Source organism: Alligator mississippiensis, chromosome 2 (assembly GCF_030867095.1).
Source record: "Alligator mississippiensis isolate rAllMis1 chromosome 2, rAllMis1, whole genome shotgun sequence".
Lineage (NCBI taxonomy): Eukaryota > Metazoa > Chordata > Crocodylia > Alligatoridae > Alligator > Alligator mississippiensis.
The window spans coordinates 52,382,157-52,397,364 of NC_081825.1; the positions used below are offsets into that span (position 1 = coordinate 52,382,157).

General features: G+C 40.9%; 1 protein-coding gene across 9 annotated transcripts in view; it reads left to right on the forward strand.

Annotated features, from left to right (window-relative positions):
- The window catches only part of LIMCH1 (LIM and calponin homology domains 1), a 326,420-nt gene that overhangs the window by 262,375 nt on the left and 48,837 nt on the right, over window positions 1–15,208 (forward strand). For 6 of the 9 annotated variants that reach the window (XM_059721666.1, XM_059721667.1, XM_059721668.1 and 3 more), the window contains 4 exons: window positions 3,546–3,581; window positions 8,781–8,907; window positions 13,536–13,690; window positions 13,922–14,330. In XM_059721666.1, coding sequence (XP_059577649.1) covers window positions 3,546–3,581; window positions 8,781–8,907; window positions 13,536–13,690; window positions 13,922–14,330 — 727 coding nt within the window. The remainder of the gene's footprint in view (window positions 1–3,545; window positions 3,582–8,780; window positions 8,908–13,535; window positions 13,691–13,921; window positions 14,331–15,208) is intronic. The other 3 variants (XM_059721672.1, XM_059721670.1, XM_019480970.2) reach the window with 1 other exon arrangement.

A 15,208-nucleotide genomic window follows, 5' to 3' on the forward strand; every position in this document is an offset into this window, starting at 1 on the left:
TTTTAGGTGCTAGGGAATTAGGAATGAGATTACTGTGTCCACTGATTAGAGAAGGATAGATAATAAATGAGATGGCTTGGTATCAGGTACCAAAGAGAAGAGGGTCTAGGTTGGTTCTCCTGTAATTGGGATTGGAGCCTAATTAAGATTGGAGAAGTGGCTCCAGATGGGCAAGGCTGCACGGAAAGGATGGAGACTGGACAATAGTTTTCTCTCCTGTCTGATCAAGTGTGACCCAAAACTGAATTCTGAAGAGATTTGCAGTTCAGCTCCTGGGCAGTGGTAAAAAAAAGCAGAGCTTGCACATGAAAAAGGAAGGATAAGTATACAAGAGAAGAAAAAATCACTGCATCAGTAGATGGTTCCCATTTCCCAAGTTCTGTCCCCATGTACTGCAAACTTTGTTAGGAGAAGAAAAGTTTGCTTGTTGCCGGGAACGGGATGAGTGGGGTGGCTGCATTAGTGTGCCAAACCCAGCACACTATGCAGCCCTTCCATGCAACTGGAGCCCCAGGGCTGGCAGGAGATGCTGGGAACTGGGCAGGGAGTAGTTACATGAAGGATCAGCATCCCTTTCCTGCACCTGCTCCCTGCCCTGCGCTCCACACCCAGGGTCCCCCTCTGGCTCCACTTGCACCTCACCCTCATTTTCTACCATAGTCTGAGGGGTAGCATGCTTCATCTTGCTTTACAAAATCCTAGATCTGCCCCTACTGTTTGCAGTGGGATTGTGTAGTGGTTTGAGACCAGAAGAACTGAAGCTAGAATAGATTACATCTTCTGGCTAGAGCAGAAGAACTGAAAAAAGAAACAATTAAATATCTAAATGGAATTGTTTATGCCCTTAACTCCTTAGTTTGCAGATGTGTACCTACTTGTTACTTTCTAGTCTGACGCATGCAAAATACAGCCTGCGGGCCAGATTTGGCCCACCAGGCCATTCTGTCTGGCCCACAGGGCCCCTCTGAAAAACAATTATTATAAGCCTGCGGCTTCCTCTCTGAAAGCTGGCAGGAGGCGGGGGGGAGTGGGTATGGCTCCCCCCACCACGGAGTACCGCCCCTGCCAGGGGCGGCTTAGCAGGCAGCCAGCCCTTGGGGCTCTCCTAGCCCCAAGGCAGAGTCATTGATGGCACCCAGCTGCGGTTGAATCCTGAGAGCTGCACGAAGCAGCATGGAGCCCACCCAGCCCGCTGGCACATGCCTTCAACCCAGACTGATCTGGCTTCATGCCAGCACATGGGGCTTCCAGTACTCCAGTGGAAAGTCGCATATGGAGGCACAGAGTCAGGCTGACCCAATGGCGTACGGATCCCACCTGCAGTGGTGGGAGCTTCATGTGCTGACACAGAGCTAGCCCGGTCTGGTTTAAAGGTGTGTGCCAGCAGGCCAGGCTAGCTCGGTGCCACCACGTGCAGCTTCCAGGATTCAGCCAGAGCCATGTGCTGCCAGGGAGCTCTGCCTGCCGCAGGCCAGGAGTGCCCTGAGGTCCCACTGCCTGCTGCTGCCGCCAGCAACAAGGACTGTGTGCATGGGGAGGAGCATGTGGTGGGGGGCCCACACCTACCCACACACACCCTCACACCTTCCCTCCCCACAAGCCCCACATTCACGCCCTCCCAAAGACCCCACCACAAACCCCACACCCTCTACACACACCCACATCCCCCATACCCCTTCACAAACTCCCCTCAAAACCCCACACTCATCCACATCCCATCACAAACCCTCCCACCCCCTGCACAAACTCCCCTCAAAACCACACACTTATCCACACTCCTTCACAAACCCTCCCATCACCCCCACAAATCCCACACACACAGAGACACCCCCCCACCCCATGCACAATATACAATAGTAAGACTTTTTTTGAGCTATTATGCAGTTACCTCTATATACACTATGCAAACACAGGGAAATTGGGACAAAAATATTTTTTTGAAATAAAATTAAAATGTGTTATAGTAGATGTTTGATTTTTAGTATATGATTTTGTTTTTTTCTGGTTCCAAGATAGCAACCCCCCTCCCAAAAGGAATACTCCCAGGGGCAAGGGGGGGACTTCAGGTGGCAAAGGTTAGGGGTTAGGGATGGGACTTCCAGTCCCAAGATGGCGATCAGGGGGTGGGGCATCTGTCAAGGGGCAGGGCAACCCTTGTGGCCCTCAACTGCTCATTAAAAGTTGCTAAGCGACCTTCCAGCTGAAACAATTGCCCACTCCTGTTTTAGTCCATTACCAAATTCAATGGGGCACATGACTGTAGGTATGTACAATGTTTTGTAATTATAAACTAAAATTTAAATTACTTAGCACCACTGCTGGCTCATTCAAACCTGAAAAATGTCCACAAGTCTGTGCTAACAACCCTCAAAGATCTTCAGTGCAATGTCAACACACAGAAGAACGAGAAAAACACAACCTTCCTAATACAGGACAAGGTGATGTGACTACGACCAACTGTATTCTTACTTGGGTATGTCCAAGTTAAACCTCACAATTTCAGGAGGGTACCAAGAAAAACAACAAAGAAGCATTCTCATTCAAAGATGAACATCTACAAATGTGAGCTCCTTACCATGTGAACTGCAGCTTACTCAGTGCCCCTATGTCCAATTTAATGTTTTGGCTTTGCAATTTAGGTTTTGCAATTACCTGGCTGCTTTTAGTGTGGATTGCAAACACTGTATGTCAGTATGTATACTTTGGAAACAAATAAAATAGTTACGAGTGACGCACTGATTTTCTTTTCTAGTGCTAAAGGAAGAAAATGTTTAACCACAGAAAATATAAAATGTGAAATTGAATTAAGAAAACAGTGGCTGAGCTTCTCTTGAGTTCCAAAAAAAAGGAAGATACTGGAATGTCTGATATCTTTAGAGATGTAGCTCTTGCTTTTTCATGAATAGAAGCTGAAACTGCTAAGGATTCTGACTGTTTTGAATGTTCTTTTATGATAAATCCCACAATCCAAATGTATCAGTTGCAGAAGTATTCATTATTGTGAAAAGTGCTCTCTCATACACTAGGATGACCTATTTTGTTATAAAAGAGTGGAAGTCTTATGGTCTGTTCACTTTGATGCTTGTTACCTGTTGTCAGTATTGGTGATCCTGAACACTGTATTATGGAATGTTACTCTTGGGTTTGTTTGGGTCTTGTTTGTCAAGATGAATCATATACTTGGTCACCTAATATCAAGGTGAATCTAATTAATATAAATCTCGTTTGCTTATTTTCTATTGGCAATTACTTCCTACACACAATTTCATGTTAAATGTTGTGTTGTGGGGAGAAAGCATTTTTACTCTTCTCCATAATTTAAATTCTAAATTATTTTTGGTTAAAGTTCTGAGGTGTTTTTTTTTTTTTTACTGTTCTCCATAGTATTATTATATGTGATTTATATAACCTGAAAAACATGGGGATTTTTTTCAGCCTGCTTTACTAATAGAGAGGTTGGGGACCAAAGGAAATTGTCTTGGTTCTAATTGCAATTGATACATCATGTTTTTACCAGCCATCTAATTTTATATTTGGTCTTGTAGATTCGGCCCTAGAACTGCTGTGTCTGATGACGCAGAGTAAGTTGCCTTGTGCTCACAGGGTTGCTTTTAAACAACTTACACTGCATGCTTTCCATATTCTCTACTAATATAATATGCCATTTATGCATCATTATTATTTTTCAGTCTTCTGATGAATGTTTCAGATAAAACAGTTAAAGATGGAATGCAATATGCATTTCTATTTCAGCAAATACATGTTTTGTAAAAATGCATGATACTATATGCAGCTGCTGCTTTAAAAAGTTGGTATGCTCTTTTTTTCTTTTACACACGAGTTTGCACAATTTCTAATAAATCAGTATTGAAGGAATTAGGTCTAGGCTAGACGTTGGGAAGGGGTGGAAATTGAGGAGTGAGCTGTGCAGTTTGAGTGGTAAAAAAAAAAAATAAAAAAATTAATTCCAAAGTAGTGTTAAATAAATTAATTTATTACCCTCAAATATTAATTGAAAAAATAAGCCTTAAATTACTTATTAGTCACATCTTAAACCATTTTTTTTTTTAAATCTCTTTCAAGGTGGACCTATTTTAATAAGGTATATAATTGAAGTGTTGGAATTTATGTAACTTTTGTATAGTTTTGCAACAAAAGAAAAACCCTTCATTTTCAATGTTTAAGTGAAAACAGTATCCCATCTTTTAATAAAAACAACCCCCCCTGCACATTTTTACGTATACAGAAATTAACATGACAGTTACCCAAATTAAATACTGTTCTTCAGTATGTAACATCAAGATCTAAACACCACCTAGCTTTAAAAACAAATATGTAGTACTGCCATGTCTTTATGCTTTGTGAACACAAAGGCATTAGAGGAATGACATATTTATAAATTGAGTAGTCTCTGAATAATTTGTGACTTGAAAAATTGTGTGAATTTTTTTTTCCTTTACACTTTGTAGAAAAAAAAATCTCCTTTTGACCTCCATAAATGGGACAATTTTGAAGCCACAGCAAATTTCTACTCGAGACTATGCAGGAGGAAGGGTGAAAATGCATATACCTAACTATGGAGAGTCTTCTGCCATTCCAGAAGGGCTTGCATGCTTAAATATGCATATAGGAGGTGTACATGACAGGCTAAATGCAGGTGTCCTAAAAAGGTTTATTAACATAGGTTTAAGATGATCACGTTACTTAGGAGTAGCAATGAAATGAATGAACTATGTTATCCATTTCAGATATATGCTGATAAAAATGTTATATGGCAGCATCATCCATTCAGAGAATGCCATATTTTATAGAAACAGGTTTTTGCCAATTTTTATTTTTAAAAGTTCTTATAAATTTGTTTATATCCCTTCCAACTGAAAGCTACAGGTCTTTTAAAACAAGTACAAGATAGGTCTCAGAAGGAAAAGAAATAAAACCCTATGCATCCAAAAACAGCCTAAAAGCACTTTTCTATACATAAAAATGCAGCCTTTAAATTTCTCTGTCTTGGGACCTTTTTTCTCTTCCCAGGGGAAAATTAAAATTCCAGCTTCTAATGGCAGAAAATCACCTGTACCACTTACAGTAGTCACTGAATATCAAAAGTTTTCCTTGCCATTGACCGCAGATGGAATATTCTCTGTCCTGGACCTCAGGATCTGTGGTTTCTTTATCTTGGTGAAAAGGAGATTCTTATACTCCTCTAGTCTTTTGTTCTCTAGAAGCCCTGTACAGAAAACAACCAATAAATCTGTAAAGGTCACTACTTGCATCTTGTTCTTATCTTCTCTGTGGAGACCTCCTTTGCATGGCAGAAAATCAGTTCCTGCTGATGGAGGCCCTGTCTGTGTACCTCCTTGAGAGAGACAGCCAAGGTTTGTAGAGCTTTTGCAGAGGGCCATGGCCAGGGCTAGTGTCTCAGCCTATTGTGAATTTTCTGGACTCTGTGTCAGTTCTTCATCTCATTCTTTGAGCTAAGCTCCAGCATCATTCTCACTGAATTGATTTTGGTGTGACTGTAACATGGCAATATTAATGCAATCTTGCTCTACTTTAGGAGGAGCTACACAATATGTGTCAATCCCACCATACATTGTCCCAGTCCAGGTTCTTCCTGGAACCTTTCTTCCTCACCAGGTTTCTTCTGTATATATAATTTCCCCCACCTCCACTGGGGAAATGTTGGGCCTGTTGCAGGGTGGGATTAGGGAAGATGTGCTTCTTTGTTCCTCTTTTGATTTCTGATGGCTTGTAGTAATCCTGGAATTGCCTGCATTGATGAGAGAGGGGAAAGGGGACAGAGAACAGTTTGATCTTGCAAACTGTTAAACTGTGAAGAGCAGGACAGCATATTTTCAAAGCAGGGGTGAAAGCCTTTTTATTTTAACTGTCTGGGCATAAAGCAGTCAGATTTATGAAGCACCTTGAAAGCTACCGGGACACCTCTCTGTCCCATTATAGTATTTACATCAATGCTGCTGGCCATATCCAGCCACAGTTTTGACCTCTCTGCCCTGTAAAAACAGGCTGTTGCATGACAGCCTAATGTTAATCTTGAGTTTAGTTTTACCTTGAGCTTGATGGACAAATTACAGTGAGCTGGGATGTATTTGTTTACTTGAGTTTGACTCTTAGCAGGTTACCTTCTTGAATGTTTGTTTGTTTTTTTGTTTCTTTTTTTTAAGTCTTAGTGTGTCTATAAAACTATAATGTGGCCACAAAATGAGTATTTTGCATACCAGTTTTATAACAGATACTTTTCTTTCTCTCTCTAAAAGTAGTTATTCACCAGATTCTCGTTTAAATGAACACACAGGTCCTTAGAGCCTGTTTTACTAGTCAGATGTAACCTGAGTACATATTTCAGTAATTTTTATATTTATGGTATGTGTTCAGACTTCCTTGAATTAAAAATAGAAAAGTCATCCACTTTGTGATAAAATTCACTGGAACAACTCTCAAGAAAATACCATTACTTGAAAATGATGTCAGTCTTAGAACCCAAACCAGTAGAAAATGTCTGGTGTCTGGGGCAAACTCTGGAAGAACAACAGATATGCCAGAAGAGTTGGTCTGCCTATCCATGAAATCCTCACTTCAGAAGGAGTTTGGGCCTCAACCTACAAAATTGCTTTAGAGGTGGAAAATTTATTTAAAAAAACACCACCACCATGTACTTCATTTTCATGGTCCAGTGTTCCATTTCTTTTTATTTGTCTTTCTCTACCCCACTATTTTCTCTCCAGCACACACATGTCTAGCAACCAGGGCTTAATATAGCTTTATTTAACAAATGGAAGACTTGAGCCATCTTTTGCTTGAGAGATTGATATGTTTTTAAACTTGAAATGTTATGAGGAAACCTCCTTGCTAATGAGCATTTATAAATGTTGTGGAAAAAATGTCTTTGGACAATAGTCCTTTGTCCCAGTTCCTGTGTTCTGCATTTTTGTCAGGCCAAGAATTTAGACTAGTTGTTGCCCTGTTCCAGAGTATAGAGGGAAATAAATGGTTCCCCTTATACCTGGTTGGAAGTGTGAAGCTGTCAGCCAGAGCAGAGCACAGTACTTTGGGGTAAGGCTCCTTCAGATGTCTTCCTCCAAAAGTATATTTGCATTGCAGGATATGCTTGCCACCCAGTTGGACAAGAGGATGACTGACTGAAATGGCTAACCACGAGATGCTTTTTATACCTTTTGAACAGGAATTCTTTTTTGTGTCTGCTTGCATTGAGGAGCCTATTAAATCTATATGAGCTATTAGCCACGGATTACACATTTATATTATATAAGGACTTTGTTAGTAAGAGTTGAAGAATACCTGAAATTAACGTCAATCATTGGAGGTGACATTTTTTCCCATTTAAATACAAAACAAAACCCTCAAAATGCTCTAATTTGTAATTCCCCTTATTGCATGATATCCTTTTTTTAGTAAAGAACAAAAACTTATAGATCCTTTAAGATCATTTTAATAGTCCTCCATTCCAAAGTAAGAAAACCATTTGAGTCGCAAGGATGAAAGAATTGCAAAGCTAGTGTCTTGACTCAGCAGTCTGGTATGCATTTTTAAAGTTAACCTATGTTACGCATAGTAATAACTTAGGGTTTCTGTACCTATATAAAGATTACAGGTTATATGTTATTATGTATTTATGAAAAACTTCTGCTAGTGTGGCTGGCAACCAGGTACATATCCATTCTGTGGCTTTTAAATGGAATTAAACCTTACAAGTTTTCTGTGAGAGTGTGTTTAATTTGCACCCTTGCCTCTCTTGAATGAGCTAAGCCCACATATGCATACAACATACCACATTTATTGAAATTGAGTACTGTCTACATTGTTACCTACCTTCTTAACTTTTATACTTTCATCTTGTGCTACTGCTGCTGATTGGCTCATCTAAGCTGGGCTTTTTGAATACTGCCATGGAATTATCTCATGTAAAACTGCATGGCTGGCTTTTTTTTTAATAGCATAACTGAGGCCATGTTTTGCTGATAATAGGTACCACAAAAATAATGTACTTCATTACTTTCTTTATGCAACTGTCTTTAAACAAATGTAATATGCTGTATATCTATGACCTTTCTCCTTTTAACTCTTGAAAGATCAAGAATAGAAATAGAATTTGCCTAAAGGTACTGTCACAGACCAGAACATGAATATTGTACAGTGTTTTTTTCCTTCGTTAGAATATGGATAATAATAGCTTGGTGTTGACAGCATTAAGGTTCTTCATTAAAAACCAAAGTAACATGACCTTTTCACTGCATGCATTTCCCAGAGCAGGTTCTCACAGCTTACTTAACAATAGCATCTGACCCACAATGCTGCCCATGCTGTGCTTCTCAAACTTCTCTTGTTTTAAAATAAATTGAAATCCAGCTCTCTGCAATAGTGCAAGGAATTGGATGTATCCTGTCAAAATTGGTTGGGGAATATAGCTTCCCAAATTTCTACCTTTTGAATTGACTGTCAGTAAAGTATTTTAAGAAATTTTATTCTTGGACTTTTTACCCTAATGATTCTGCTCAAGTAATTATGGAAAGGCGGAGTTGCTGTCTAATATTAAAAACAAGGAATAATTGAGAGATGTGGTGCTCATGTGCCTGCAGTGATACATGGAACTCATGCAGATATCAGTTAGTTGCTTTTGGAAACCTGCAAAAAAGATGTATTTTGATTTTTGTTCTAGCACCCTCATGTGGCCTACCTCTAAAATTTGAAAATTGACAGCTAGAAAATAATGCTCTACTCATTGTTCCTGCTTTGTTTAGGAGTATGAGTATGTTTGACATGAGGTGTGAAGATGAAGCAGTCATGCAGCCTCACAGCAAGGCTCGCCATGAAAAACTGCAGAATGTCCACAACCAACTGAAAGAGGATGAGACCAGATGGCAAGATGTGAGTACAAAGTAAGATTGTCATGGGCTTTAAGTAGTCGCTGCTAAATCAGTTGAAGAACCTGCAGTTCAGCTGGAGTTGGCTGATGTGTGAGTACTGTCTTGAGTAATTTTGCTGTTTTCAGCATATCCAGTCCCTGAAGCCCCAATGCTTCAGACCCTTTCAAGAAAGCTTTAGAAAAAGTTTGTAAGTGTACCAGCTTAGTGGAGAATTGGGTTAGAATAGTTCAGTCATGCCAGCATCTGTAGCCAGCAGCATACAAGGACTAGCAACACCTCTGGCTGTGCTCAGTTCCCCAGCCTAAGTGACCAGGACCCACCTACATGTGAGTCATACTCATTTTAGGAATAATGACTGTAGAATAATGAATGATTGAATATCCTTTTGATTTTTTTCTCCATTGGACTTAAGTACAGTGATTGGTACAGTTATGTCCCAATATAAAAAGCTATTTTTAACAATTCTAAAGAGTTTTCTTTAAACAGAAGTTCAGAAATACTTAATGAAAAAGGAAAAATTAAATGATAAAATTACAATTAGATTTATAACCAACAGAGTGATAGTATGGTTAGTGTGAGTTCTGTGTGTTGTACAAGTTTATATGTTTGGGACCATTGGACTCATTTTTTCTTTTATTTGAAAGTTTCTGGGACTCTTACAATTGAAATGAAAAGTGTGTCCTAACCCACTTTATATGCATTTCCAGAAATGCCTCTTGATACTTTATACTCTGGCTCTAAAATCTCTTAAGAGCTATTATAAATTTCCTTATGCAAATATCCTTGGCACCCTAAGACCAGCTTTATGGAGGGGACATTGTTTGGATTCATGCTGTGTGGTTCTTCATGATTTCACTTCCTAGCATATGTCCAAGCAGTAAGTTTGCTGACAATTAGCAGTTTTAAATCTTGTGCTGCTTTTTTTTACCTTTGCTTCTTTTAAAAAAATGGAAAGGAAAAAAGTGCATCCTTCTGTAATTGCAAAAAGGGGAGGGAGTTTATGATGTGCAATCTGCTAATGGAAAAACTTAATTTCTAAACAATAGGCAGTAGTAGGACTATTTGAATAGGTAAATGTTTCCTTTCCTCATCAAGTATAATTAGTAATTGAGGGAAACTGAAGTACCATGTTTCAAGAAAGGGGTTTTATAGACTCATTCCCTTGAGTGTAACATCAATAATGTGCATCTAAGCCAAATGAAAGTGACAGCATTTCTTCCTATTTTTAGTTAAGTTGTTTTAATACTGTATATTACATGTACACTATCATCTACCAGTTACTGATGAAAACTCAGTGGAACCATTTAGAAAACTGCAGTAAATGAAATAGTTTAAATCAAGTGATGCTGTTTTTCTTTAAAACAAGAATTTGCTAAGGTACTTGGAATACATTCTGCATACTAATTTTGTAATGTTGTTAAGCTAGTTGAAGTGATAAATATGCCACCTCATACTTCCTGTTGTTTTAGTCTTATTTTTCTGCACAAAAACACTTTGATATTCATGCTATGTGTATGAGTTTTATTTTTCTAAAGTTCAGATTTTAGCCCTGTATTGTTTGGTTTTACAGTTTTAAAATATTTCTTCCTTACTGTTAAATCCAGACTAAGTACAAATCCGGTCCCCTATGGCCTGAGTTTGTGAGCTAGACAGGATACAAGGAATATACGTCGTATATTGTTTGGTGCTGCTCTTCACTCCAACAGAAGTCTATTGGAGGGGGCGGCACTGGGGAAAGTGATAGAACAGGTCATTGGGTCTTCACAGATATGGATCCATCAACCAGTCTGTGGATAAAGAATTTCCCAAACAGTGGAGCCTAGTATCCTGGTATGGGGCACAGAAGAGGTAACACATTGCCAAGGAGGATTTCATCCCCTGGATCTGCCATGATTCCTGTCTAACAATCTTCACTTTATACAATACCTGCTTACTGAATCTTGCTATAGGGACTAGAATTTACCACACATTCATTAGGGCTAAAAGTGAGTGCACTGACCAGGCCCTTTTGTTGTCTGGAGTTCCTATTGCTTTTAGCTAACCACAGCACTGCAGCATCAAAGGCCATGTCAAGATGAGCCTGGATGTTTGGATCCCCGGGGACAAATAGCAGCAGTGCGCCTTGCACCATAGCAACTTGTCCCCAGGGAACACCTGTGCCACATGTGCTTTGGCCATGGCAAGTCACTCCAGGGGCAGTAAGGGAGGCTGGGACCAACACTGTGCTGGCCCCAGCAGCTTTGGCTGGGGTTCGGTGCATCTCCTGGGGCTGCAGCAGTGCCGATCCTGCCGGGCAGAACCTGGCTGGAAGTCGCAGTGCAGCTCCGGAAAGCCCGGCTCCGCATTTCAGCAGTGAGTTCTGCCTGTGCGTGCACTACTCTGGGGGGGTTTTCAACGTGTTGTTGTTGTTCTTGTTTTTTCTCCCCTGGATATCCGGGGGCCAAAAAAACCCACAGAAAAAACCCCCAGAGCAGCACGTGCATGGGCAGCAGGCCCTTGCAACGTGGAAAACACCTGACTGTGCGGTACATGGCACTGCAAACATGTTTGCAGTGCTGCGTACTGCACGGCTGTGCTCATTAGGATGCGCCCAAAAAGTCCAAAACCTAATTAGCAAGGATATGAAAACTGCACTGAAACTCAATAACAAAAAAAAGTCGAGCAACTTTTTAATTTTAAAATATTCTGCTTTGCTTTTTAAAATTTAGGACTGATACATTGGTGACCCTCCCGGCACGTGAAATCAGTCTATAATTAGAGAGGCAAGGATTTCTTAGGATCAACTAAATAGGTGGGATAGAGTTAGACAAGCCTTTGCGGCAAACATTCTTCAGGCATTCTAACACATTTTAAGCAGGCTTTTGGGGTTGTTGCCCAAACGGCTAGTTTCGTTCCCCTGGAGGCTTGTCCAATTGTCCTCAAGGAGAGAGTCACACACACACACACACAGGTTGGGTCCATCTCAGATTTATTGTTTGCAAACAGTTCGACCCAGGAGCTGAGCTCAAATCAGAGTCGACGACTAGTCCGGCCCGGAATTACATTTTTATAGCTTACATTGAACATAGAGTTTTAACGTGTTAGATGTTTATTGGCAGCATTGCCATTTCCTAATTGTTACGTCTTATCTTGTAGGCTGCACTTAACTTGTTAGTGGTTAGTGTGACTTATCAGGGTTAGTGCATGCGCACTCAAAAAGCAGAACTGCAGCGAAATCTTTTGTTACATGCGCAGAGGAAAAGGGGAACTGCGGCAAAGTTAGTAAGCTTTAGTAACCTCTTATCTTAGCGTAACCTTAGGGCACTGGGCAGGGATGATTTCAAAATGCAAGGCAAGCAGTAAGAACAGCAGACCACAGCTAAGTCGTTAGACCTTATGATCTTGCACAAGGGTCATAAGATGGTCATAAGACTTCTATCACATAATTGCTGCTCAAGCATTATTTCAAAATCATGGAGTCTAACCTATTTTTACTACAGGGTCATCACCTATTTAACAGCATTGGGCATATCTACATGAGACATTAATGTGCAGTAGAATTAATCACAGATAACACTAAGATGTGGGGAGAATTGGGCATGCTAGGAGGGAGGGGACAGGCTGCAATTGGATCTGGACAGGTTACAGGGGTGGGCGGATGAGAATAAAATGGGATTCAATACTAAGAAGTGCAGGGTACTGCACCTAGGGAGAAAGAACCAGCAGCATACCTACAGGCTGGGGAACTCCCTTCTCATCAGCACAGAGGCAAAAAGGGATCTTGGAGTCATTATAGACTCCAAGATGAACATGGGTTGCCAATGTTGGGACGCAGTCTGGAAGGCTTAACCGCACCTTGTCATGCATCCACAGATGCGTCACGAGCGGGTCCAAGGAGGTGATCCTCCCCCTTTATGCAACACTGGTCAGGCCGCAAATGGAGTACTGCATCCAGTTCTGGGCGCCGCACTTCAGGAGGGATGTGGACAGCATTGAGAGGGTTCAGAGGGCCACTCACATGATCAGGGGACTGCAGGACAGGCCCTACAAGGAGAGGCTACGAGACCTGAACCTGTTCACCCTCCACAAGAGAAGGCTGAGAGGGGATCTGGTGGCCATCTATAAACTGGCCAAGGGAGACTAGCAGGCAATGGGAGAGTCCCTGTTCCCCCGAGTACTACTGGGAATAACAAGGAATAATGGCCATAAGTTGATAGAGAGTAGATTCAGGCTAGATATCAGGAGGCACTACTTCACAGTCAGGGTGGCTAGGATCTGGAACCAACTTCCAAGGGAAGTGGTGCTCGCTCCTACCCTGGGGGTCTTCAAAAGGAGGCTAGACAGTCACCTAGCCAGGGTCATTTGACCCCAGCATTCTTTCCTGCCCATGGCAGGGGGTCAGACTTGATGATCTGCTCAGGTCCCTTCCGACCATACCAACTATGAAACTATAATCTACTGTGCATTAGTGTCACAAAAAAAATGTGCACCCGCACTACTGCACAGTAGCTCTGGTCACTGCATATTCAATTAGTACTTGTTATTAGAGGTACTAATCTTAATGAGTTGTAACCACAGTGCATTAATGAACATGTAGACTTGCCCTGTTACTATTGTTAACACTCTGAACACGTGCTGTATCTTATTTAGGACCTGGCACGGTGGAAAAGTCGCAGAAGAAGTGCTTCACAGGACCTAATAAAAAAAGAAGCAGAAAGAAAAAAGATGGAGAAATTACTGAGTGGTGATGGAGCAAGTGAACGAAGGAAAAGTATCAAGACCTACAGAGAAATTGTGGAGGAAAAGTAGGTTGTTCTACTGGAATGCAATTTAGTGTCTAAAAATACTGTATGTTTCAGGTATGGTGTGTAGCTACTGCCATGTTTCTGATATGGGACATGAGGGAAAAAAATGAACCAATTTTATAATGCACTGTGAATAATTTGTCCAAATTATTCCAGATCAGGCTCAATGCACATTTGTAACTCTAGGTAACTGTGCATGGAGTTATAATTTCTCATGTTTATCCCACACAGGGAGAGAAGAGAAAAAGAGCTACATGAAGCATACAAGAATGCAAGGTCACACGAGGAGGCTGAAAATATCCTACAGCAGTACATTGAGAGATTCACCATTAGTGAAGCTGTCCTTGAGCATTTGCAGATGCCAAAAATTCTGGAAAGAAGCCATTCAGTGGAGCCAAATTCATCATCCCCACCTAAAGACCCAAATCCTCTGAAATACTTACGACAACAATCGCTGCCTGCTCCAAAATACACTGCCACCATCGAAGCAACCATTGTTCCCACCAGTGAATTGGAAGCCAGCATTTCAACAGGCCACATGTCTCCCAGCAAAACTGTTGTTTCCAAGGCTGTGCCTATGCTGACACCCAAGCCTTATTCACAACCCAAAAACACACAGCAGGTTTTAAAAAACTTTAAGGTAGGACGTGCTGTATTGTCCAAAAGCAATGTAAAGGGAAAAGAATCCTAACATAAATCATGTAAATTTATGCATAGAAGCACAATTTAGAGTTAAGGAATTGGGAAACAACCTGGAATTGCCAGTCCTAAACTCTCAGAAAAATGAGTTCCTAACAATCTCAGGTTAGTCACTTAATAACTAATAGATACTTTTGACATGAATCTTTCTGTGCCACAAGTCCCTATCTGTAAGATGGGGTAATATACTAACCCTTCAATTCACAGGGAGGAGGTGTATTAAAATTAATTTATGTTTATAAAACATTTCAAGACTATGATGATGAGCACCATAGAAAAGACCATGAAAAAGTTAATAGTTTTGTCTTCAGAGCGGAATTCAAATGGTGTGTAGTAAATGAGGCATGAAGCCTCTGAATGAACAACCAACAAATCCCTGAATAGCTGCTCATTGTGTGTGCAAAAATCCTGTTGTCAAGACTTATGTGGTCATATAGTGTGACTGGATCATAATGTGTATGCGGAAGGGGGTTGAATTAAGGTTGCACAGATGATTTTCATTCTGGTGTTTCTTAGCTTTACTGCTTAACTATGTAACATTAATGTTTTACTGTAACTTTCTTCATGGAATTAGACAGACTGGAAGAACTTGGTTTGGAAGTAGCGTTGGATTTCTTAGAGTGTAGGACAGCAGTTCCCAAACTCTGGGTCATGACCCCAAATGGGGTCACAGAAACAGAAGATGGGGTCACGAGAAATAAAAATTACTTTAATCCAGGGCTGGGCAAAATATGGCCTGCAGGCCAGATCCATCCACCAGGCAATTTCGTCTGGCCTGCAGGCACCTACAACTAATTGTACCTCACCCAGCCCGCATGC